Genomic DNA, 9,784 nt, shown 5'->3' with positions numbered 1-9,784 from the left:
GAGGGGCGGGCAGGGGTCATGGGTCATGTCCCCAGCTGTAGGAGCGGGGTGCCGGGGGCTGATGTGCCCCAGGGGCGCCAGGACCGAGTGGGCGTGAGGGAGCCGGGCCTGGCTGTAGGTCAGAGAGTGGTTTTGTGCTCGGGACACTTTGGCTTTGCCCCTCATCCTGCTGGCAGGGCCGCCGAGGGATCAGGAGGGTGGGTACCATCCCCTGGCAGGGCCCCCCATGGGGCCCTTGGGGGGAAAGAGGGGTCCCGGCGCCAGCGGGGCAGTGCCAGTGGGTTGCCATGGGTGCTGGTGCATGTCCCTCAGGGCTAGTGGGCACTGTCGGGGTCCTGCTCAGATCCTGCTGGCACTGGTGCAGTGCCAGCCCCAGCTGGGGGCTACTGGTCGTTGGTCTGTGCTACTGCTGCTGCTGCACAGGGTGGGTGGGTTTTCAGCCAGATCCTGGCTCTCTCCTGGGGAGAAATGGGACGTTTCTGGTGTCCCGTCCCTATTTCTCCTTCCCCTCCCGTTGAGGGTGTGCAGCACTGGGGAGCCACTGCTGAAAGCACTGGCAAGGGGCCAGGAAGAGCTACCTGTGCCCGGGAGGCAGCAGGGTTTGCAGGGGCAGCAGCTCTGAGGGCTCTTTGGACCGTGCCATGCCACCAGGAGCTCTGACTGTCCCACATCTCTCCCTGTGCAGGGATGGACAGATAGATGGATGGATGGAGGAGCCCCAGCCACGCCAGGAGCCACCCCCACCGGAAAGACCCACGTGGGGTATGGATCCCCCAAGAAGAAGCTGGGCTGCCTGCTCGAGGATGCTGCTGCTACCTGCCCTCCACATGCCCCTGCTCCTGGCTGGGGACAGCCCTGCCTGCACCCACCCACCCACCTGGAGATGCTGCAGGGACTTCACAGCTCCAGCTCAGTTGCGGCTTCAGGTTGGTTGCTTCTGCCCCCGTTTTATTTTGTTTCTGCCCCAGCTCGTGGACGGCTCCAGCTCATTTGCAGCTTCAGGTCATTTGTTTCGGCCCACGGTTTGTTTCAGGTCCAGCTCATGGATGGCTCCAGCTTGTTCTTGCTTCCAGCACGTTTTAGGCTCCAGTTGGGTTTTATCTTCTCCGGTTTCATTTCGGCTCCAGCTTATTTGCAGCTCCAGTTTGGTTCCATCTCCAGTTGGTCTGTGGCTCCAGCTCCAGTTCATTTCTGCTCCGATTCATTACAGCTTGTGCTTGTTCAAATGAACATGGCTTTTGACAGGGTTGTAGATCAATCACTGTCGTAACTTGAATATGAACTGTCATAATTGTACATTGTCTAAATATGGACTGAGTTAATGACTATTCCGGCTGTTGTACACACCTCGAAGAAAGTGTTGGACACGCAAAGACGGTGTGAAACGTGCCTTTGCCCCCAGAGACTACCTCAGACGTTGAGTTCGGCCTGGTGCAGGCCGGCCTTCCAAGCTGGGGGACCAACGCGACCGGACCCCCAGCCTCCAGTGGGGTTCCACACCTTGTGGAACCCAGTCCCCACCTTACTTCTCCCCACCCCCTGAGCCGCTCCTGCCCGTTGACCCCATCCCATTCCTGCCTCGCCCAGGACAGCTTCTGCTGCAGCCTGAGCATCCTCTGGTCCTCTCTCATCTTCCTGGGCACCCCCTCCAGCAGCGCCCCACTGCCAGGGCACGGTGGGGCATCGCCCAGACCCTCGGCTCACCCTGCAGCAGGATGCGCTATGGGCCGTGCTGGGTGCTGGGGTCTCATCCCAGAGCTGCAGGAACAAGGTCCATGTTGGTTGCATCAGTGCGGAGAGGAACTGCACTCTTGGCTCCCTGGGCGCTCCAGGCATGGGACCCATGGCCCAAACCCTCCCCACCTGGAGGGTCTCTCTCCCCTGAACCCTTCTGAGCACCTTTCCCAGCACCAGGATGCCGACACAAGGTACGAGCTGCAGGCATCAGCTGGGACATTCCCTGGGGATGGGCTGGAAATCCTGCAGCGCCCCTGACACTAGCAGAGAGCCTGGCTGGAGAAAAGGGGGAAGAACCCACAGGCACAGGGGTGGGCAGCGAGCTGGAGGGTCCCAGTAAGGTGTGACGCCAATACCAACGCCCCGGGCTTTGGGCCTCGGCACCCCAGGACCGTGGCATAGAGCTGGCACAAGGATGGCTCCTTGGGCAGCTCCACGCTTGGCTCTGCCCCTTGCTGGGGCTTCCTCGTGAAAAAACAGACGGGGAGAGTGACTCTGTCAGGTACGAGGCCAGGTGGGAGCCCAGGAAGCCATTCCTGAGGCCGTAGGGTAACAGAGGTAGGTGCGAGGGGCCGGGTGAGGACGGGGAAGGTGTGGGAACAAGTGTGTGCCTGGGAGAAGGGAGGGCCGCTGGAGCCAGCCCCTCACAGAGGGCTGTCGGTGACACGGGGGGACACATGCAGGACACCCAGCACTGTTGAATTGAAGAGCTGTGACGCTTTCATCTTCCCGAGCGCTTCAAACGGAAACAGGAGCAGACCTGCTTTCATACCCATTCTTCCAAGAATTGGCTAAAACCCCATGGCATCGTTATGCTTCCTGGCTGATGGATTCAATCCTTTCAACAGCAGTCAGGGCTGTGCATCGAGCACCAAATCCAGGCAAACGAGGGGTGTCACACATGGGCTAACAGAGAGGGGAGATCAATGGATGTGTGACATACTTTATTTGCAAGAGAAAACTGATTTCCATCTCTCTATTCCTCCAGAACAGCTTCTGCCTTGCCCCTGTCATCTAACACAGCCCCCTCCACCCCATTACCTGCCTCTCACCACATTTTGTCTCTCCCAATGTTCCCTTTTTTTCCCCAAGACTTCCCTAGGGGATGACACAGACTCAGATTCCTGCCTTCTGGGCGCCTCGTCTTCACGCAAATAATTCGTTCCCCTTCATAGCACATGCAATTTTATAACTGCATGTAGTTTTAAAAGTAGTTTATAGTTACAGGCAAGAACTAAATGTCCTTCCTTCTCCTCACAGCATTTGTATCAACACGACTTGTGTTTTATCCTGCGTTTCCACAATTCCCAAGCAATGCATTAACAGCAAACCATTTCTGAAATCAGAGAGGTTTGGGGCAGGATCAGACTCGTCAGGGTGCACTTTCCCCCCCCAGGGCAGTCCCCACAGAAGAGCTGGGACGGCCCCGGTTGCCACCAGCACAGCCCTTACGCTCGCCAGGGCTGAGAGACTCAGAGGTGCTCCTGGCCCAATGCTTCTCATTTGCCCTGCGGCTTCCAGTGGCAAAAGTACATCAGTGCAGAACAACCGAGGGCTTAGAAGAGTGAATAACTACGTGGAAAATGTAAATGGCAGCTTTGTGTGCCTAGTGCTACTCATAACAGCTTCTTTCCCACTTGCAAGAGCAGTCCCCTGGCAAAACCACCCGGTGCAATTAGCAAATACAAATATTGCTGTTTGCATTTCAAAAAAGCCCCGAAGCTTGTTGCCCAAAGTTGTTCAAAACCTGCAAACAGACTAAATTAAGTGTCATGGTTAGAAAAACTCCTTTCTTATAGTGGCTGTATTTGGTTGGGTAGCTGATCCTGTGTGTTAACCTGTAGAGGCCCTCACCCTTTTCACCACACTGAGCTTTTAATTGGTAATTCCCTAAGTCATTTTGATACAGGAAGATGATTCTCACTATGTCTAGCTCAAGAAGTATTTGTACTTAATTCTAGCAGGGAAGAAACCTGTTTCTTGAAAGTAGAGCCATGTGGCCTCAAACTGTGTTCAGTAACTGCTGCTGCATCAATTTATTTTTCCTTATTGCCATCCCCATCAGTTTGTGCCTGCTGTAAGATAACCACTGCCCCTTCAGCAAAATCAGGGACCTATAGGGCAAGTCAGTTCAGCTATAGGTAATTTCAAGGTAGTTCATGTTGTAGTGACTTCATTGGTTTTGTTCTTTCAAGAGTTATATGCCAGCCTTACACAGAATCTATTTATGCTAAATAAGGTACAAACAGGTCTAGTTCTGTCTTCCACGGGCCAAGCTTATACAGTCACAGTTTCCTTCTGTTATGACCGAACCAGGAGTTTTCCTGCCCTCTGAAACAGAAAATGGTAGGCTGAAGCAAAATTAAACAGAAAAAGAGGAATGAATCACTCCCCTATTTAGAACAGGATGAAGATTTAAAAAAAAAAAAAACAAAACGAAAACCACAACAACAAAACAAACAAACCACCAACGAACAAAGACTGTGAAAAACCCAAAGCCCAGAAGGATATTTTGGTAGTAACCTTGCCGGTGCAGCTGCTAACATAAATGTTTTCTAACAAAATTGCATTTTATGAACCAATGTGTGACAGTTAACCCATGAAGGCTTGTGCACTGAGAGCAAGGTTTGGGGAGCGATTACCTTTGGCCGCGCTGATTTGAGGTGGGTTTGGTGATTCTCCTTTGATTCAACTTCTGCAAAAAATCAGAAAGCCCTTCCTGAAGTCTGGCAGGGAGGTGATGGCATTGGAGTGGCTGGAACTGGGGAAATCCAGCAAAACCTGAGCAAAGTACCTCCTCGGTGCTGCAGGGATTAGTTTGCCAAGGAAAAGGAAATTCAATTGTACTCTCATGGCCCATCCTCTTGGCCAGGGAAAACGATTTCTGACGGTGCCTCTGCAGCCACTTGTTGCTGAGCAGAAGACCAGCTCCAAGGAGAAGCTCTTGATTCAAAGCAATGTAGTCCCACCATTTTCTGAACAACTTGCTCTAATCTGCTTTTTATGGGAAAAGCTACTTTGTGACAATGGAAATGCTCTTAGCTTATCAGGCTGTACCCTGAAGCAGCTCTTCTTGTGTTCTCTTTTCTTCTCATGTTTGAGCTTCTTGGGTTATTTTTAGTTTAAAGTTACTGTCACATTTACAGTAATGTGTGCAGCAGGTTGAAGAAGCCACCTCCCAGAAAATCAGCACAAGAACCACCATTCAACTTGTCCATTATTTCATTTTACACCCTCCTATTTGATTTATTGGTGTAAATCATATCAAACACCTATCTATGTATGTTTGTCTATTGTTTTCTTGGAGCACCTTTCCCTCCGCTGGCAGCATTGATGGTGAGGACAAGGACTAGGATGCCAGACGGGGGTGTCCCATGAGCCTGTCGGTGGCCGAAGTGTCACCCGCTGCACATGTGAGCAGGAACTCATGCCAGCTCTTCTCAAAGCGATTGCGCTTTTATGTGTATTCATGGACTTATGTTTCCCCTGTTAATGGTAGATGATTTACAGGAGCACAGAGAAGAGGCTGCTCTCCAGCAGGCGATTTAAATGCTGCGTGACCTTGCTTTTTGAAGGGTCATTTAACCTTTGAATTGCATTTACCCTTATGGCTTTCCAGTCAACTTATATACGAGTGGTAGAGCCCCAAAAGCCCCATTTTGGCTTCCCACCTCCCCCCACTTAATTTTTGCTATTTTTGGCTGCTCTCTTCTCCTATTCCTCCACAAAACCAGCTCCTATCTATCACTCTCATGAGAAAAATACAAGCAGTAGAAAGTTTAACAAGACTTCTACCAGAGTTTTCCTACAAGTTACCCGCTCAGAGGTCCCACTGCCATTACGGCAGTCCTTGGCTTCCCTAAGTTTGAGCTGTAAATATACTACTTACAGCTGGAACAGCATCAGCAAAACCACTTCTGGCCAAGTGTCAGTAATACGGCTTTCATTCAAACTTTGGGAACAGCATGTGACTGATATTACAAGGACTTCCAGCTCCTAAGATCTTTAATGAAGTAACTGCTAAAAAAGAAATACTGCACAGACCTCTCAAAATGCTTATGTGACTTCCCAGTGTTAAAATAGCTGGTGCTTTAAAGGGTACCTTTGGGACACAGCATTATAAATTTCCTCTTACAATGATGTTACAAGGAGATCCAACTCTGCAAAACTGCATCAATACCGTGAAACTTGTTGGCTGAGCGCCCTTCCACCTCACCAACACACTGTGTCCCCAGGCATGGAAAGAGGGACCAGTTTGTCACCACTGCATATGGCAGAGCACATCATGTCCTCCTAAGGAAATGCCATAGCAAAGCCATTGCCACTCCTGAGAAGCCAGAGCAGCGTGGACGTGCTGCATGCGTTCTGCTGATGGCTTCTCATGCGTCATGTCCCAGGAAGCCTAATTTAACTAAGGAAAAGTCTTGCAATTGTTACAAACGATCTCTGTCTCCCAAGTGCGTTGGGGGAAACGGATAACCCGGTCAGGCAGAAGGAGTCAGGTTGGATACAGAATATAAAAGAAAGAACCTTCAAAGACAGAAGCACATCCCAGACAGAGTGAGGAAGGGCGCCTAAAGCACCAAGAGGCAGTACTGGGAGAGACGGGGAAAGAAACACCGCTTAACCACCGCAGCTTTGCTCACTGCAAATTTTAACTCTGCAACATAAACCACTCTGGACTGTGTCCAATACCTCCTGTGCAGCCAAGGCGTGAGGAGGAGGGCTGACATGATGGTGAGGTGGATTCAAGCTGCTCACTGCTGTATCAAGAGGCAGGGTGCAGGACTCGAGCTCATGATATGCACTTCCAGCCGGTTCCAGCCACTCCCGCCAGCCAGAGCCGCACACGGCCTCTGCTCAACTGTAGCAAGGACATCCTTACAGAATTACTTTTGGCCATCCTCTTTTCCAAGCACCCCTCTGGCTAGTGAACTGCGACTGTCCTAAAGAGTTTCCGGGAAAAAGTAATTCTGCTGATCCAGAGCCAGAAGGCAGAGCCTGAGCAGCTGGCTGGCCTTTTTTCCCCCTGGGCAAGATATTGAGTGCCCTCTGTTTAACAAAACCATTCGGCATTTGGCCCACACAAACCACAAATGATACCTTCTCACCTGAAGAGAATAAAAGCATTTCACCTCCCCGCATGCAACAAGTCTTTTTTGTTAAAAGCCCCTTCAATTTTAGACATCGTGATTAACTTCTGTTGGCCCACGGAACGCATCTCTGCCAGACCATCAAGCTCAGACCATGCCCAGAGCTACCATCCACTTCAGTTACTGTTTCAGATCCACAAAGGATGCAACCCTGGTGGTTTCTCCAAACAAAACCCACCATGGGCTCAGACAAAGAGATTGCCATGTCCCCTACAATCAGAGCAACATCAACTACCTCCTGAAGACATCAGTCTACCTAAAATAAGCCCCAAAATTTGTGTCCTTCGTACTGTCCTGTGTTGAACTGATCTTAAAAAACACAACTAAAAGCTTAAAGGACCCATTTCTGGTTAAAGGTGCTTTTCTGACACCCTGATCTGTTTGCAAACGGCTTCTCTTTCAGGTAGTGCTTAGGAGCAGGAGGCAGTGAAGCTTAAACAGCAATCCTCCGGCAGTGTCCCCCAGTTTTGCAATTTAACAGACAGTTCAGGTACCCCAAGGGATGAGGGACTGCTCACCAACACCCTTCCCACAAACAGCTCTTCCCTCTCTACAGCTGCCACCCTCCATGGCTTGAGAACAGTCCAAGCCCCTTTGGCTGCTGAGCTGGAACAATTCTGCTATTAGGGGGTGACTCAGAAAGCATTGCCCAGATGAGACCACCTCCCCAAAAAGTCTTTTTTTTTTAAATCAAGAAAGCCACTTGTTTAGACAAAAGCAATACAGATTTGGAACAGCAGCTCCATGCTTCTGGAATTAAGTTAACATTTTTAATAGGGAAAATATAAAGTAACCAGAGAAACAAAACAGAAATGAGAAGGCTCATCCCCAACTCCTGGTCACTGCACCTTCACAGGGACTCCTGCTCCCGGCCTCTGCTGCAGCTAATGCTATGCTGGGACCGTGGTCTGCTCTGTCCATGCCTTGAGGTCCTTGAGGAGCTCCTTGTCTCCCTGCCTACAGCTCCTCCAGCTGCTCCAAGCTCCTTTCAAGCTCTCCCTGCTGAAAGTGCATGGGGAACTTCACTGCACTGGGGCTCCAGCCAGCTCTGTCTCCAGCAGTTTTAGGGCAAGCCATGTTCAGAAGTGGGAGGATGCTTGGGACAGCCTGCCTGATCCTGGCATGGGGGTGAGGCAGGGGAAGGTGGACCAACACAGCAGATGTTGTCCTGCCAGTGTGAGTTTATGAAGGCTGCTGTTGTGCTGCCCCATTTCAACTAATTAAATGTGCTGTGTGTGTGCTCCTTGGAAAGCTTCAGTATTGCACTCACTGGCTCCTCTACCACCTCCTTCTCTGTTATTTTATTTTATTCGGCAGAAGCCAAGCAGTCATACTCTGAAGCTGAAGGTGCTCTCACCACTTTTCTTCCAACAATTGGGTCTCTAGGGATCCAGCTCCTCTCCTGTAAGATGGTTAATTGATATGACTTTAGGATTTAATACATACTCCCACTTCACCCTGGCACAGGTCCTTCTGCCATATCTGTGTCCTTTATATCTCCACATTACTGCCCCACCAACCCCCTTCCTCCCATCTACTGCGCTTTGTCCTAGTGTGCTTGTTCCTTAGACTCTCGGGGTTTGTGCAGAAGCACACGAATAATCCCACTAGCTTCATTTCCTTGTAGCCTGCTGGCAACATTTCCCAAGAGTTTGTCCAGAAAGCCCCTGCCACCCCTGGCCAGCCAGCCACCCTGCTCTGGTGTTGCACTTCATACGTGGCTGTCAGCCTCCCTGTGCCACCAAAAGCTCTGCCAACCAACCTCCTGATCTCCCTGAGTTTATCCAGATAAGGAAAAGAGTTGGTTTCAAGGTCTTTAGTCCACATTTCTATTTTCTCATTTGGCACCTTCCCAAGTGACAGGAGAGCTCCCAATTTTTCAGTGAAACCCCTGTTGTAAATGTAAACTCACAGGCACAAAGCATAGTTGTGTGGGTGTGCACCAGACATGACCCGGCATCCCAGGCAGGAACAGGGGTGCTCCTTCTTCCCATCTGCTTCATCCTGTCAGGCAGGGATGTCCCATGGCAGGCTCACCACGTGGGCAAGGTGCATCAGCAAGACGTGTCAGACCAGGAGCTGCCTCAGCTCTTCAGCTGCTGACCATCCAAGTTGTCTTTCTTCAAACCAGCTGCACTACTTGCGCTCCCTTGACTTGCTGTGAGGCTGCCTTTGATGGACAGGAGCACCCCAAAATTCCCACTCCCACCTCAAAAGCAGGGCTGAAAGCCCTCCCCATCTTTGGTAAAACGAGGCAGGCTGGGCTTTTGATCATCAAAGTTTTCCTCTTTGGAAGGAGGAGGAGCTGTCTAGTCATGGGTTCATTGATTCCCTGCCCAGCAGGAATGTTTGTTTGGGCACAGCCAAGCCTCACCTCTGATGACTGTAACAGGCAGCGCTCTCTTTCTTTCGATATACTATCAGCTGGGTTTATCAGAGTATCAACACAACCTCCCCACTCCAGGACTCTGTCCCTTCTGGTCAGCTCTCCCTGCAGAGCGGGCAGGGGCTGCGTGGGAGCTGAGCTCACCTCTTATTTCAAGGAATCTTAACAGCAGGTTTTAAGCTACTTATTTACTTTTTTGGTCTGTGCAGGAAGTCTGAGCTGCAGGGCTGAAAGCCCTCCCCATCTTTGGTAAAACGAGGCAGGCTGGGCTTTTGATCATCAAAGTTTTCCTCTTTGGAAGGAGGAGGAGCTGTCTAGTCATGGGTTCATTGTCTCCCTGCCCAGCAGGAATGTTTGTTTGGGCACAGCCAAGCCACCTCTGATGACTGTAACAGGCAGCGCTCTCTTTCTTTCGATATACTATAGCTGGGTTTTATCAGAGTATCAACACAACCTCCCCACTCCAGGACTCTGTCCCTTCTGGTCAGCTCTCCCTGCAGAGCGCGCA

The 9,784-nt window shown here is 50.8% G+C and overlaps 1 protein-coding gene across 1 annotated transcript in view; it reads right to left on the bottom strand.

Moving 5' to 3' along the window:
* LOC103894252 (sulfotransferase 1 family member D1) overlaps positions 1–5,855 on the bottom strand; it is a 10,654-nt gene extending 4,799 nt beyond the window's left edge. The window contains exon 1 of the mRNA XM_009273595.1: positions 5,840–5,855. Coding sequence (XP_009271870.1) covers positions 5,840–5,855 — 16 coding nt within the window. The remainder of the gene's footprint in view (positions 1–5,839) is intronic.
* Positions 5,856–9,784: the final 3,929 nt, after the last annotated feature.

This window comes from Aptenodytes forsteri, unplaced genomic scaffold, assembly GCF_000699145.1.
Source record: "Aptenodytes forsteri isolate BGI_AS27 unplaced genomic scaffold, ASM69914v1 Scaffold93, whole genome shotgun sequence".
Classification (NCBI taxonomy): Eukaryota; Metazoa; Chordata; class Aves; order Sphenisciformes; family Spheniscidae; genus Aptenodytes; species Aptenodytes forsteri.
This window is presented reverse-complemented; position numbering and strand designations above follow the sequence as displayed.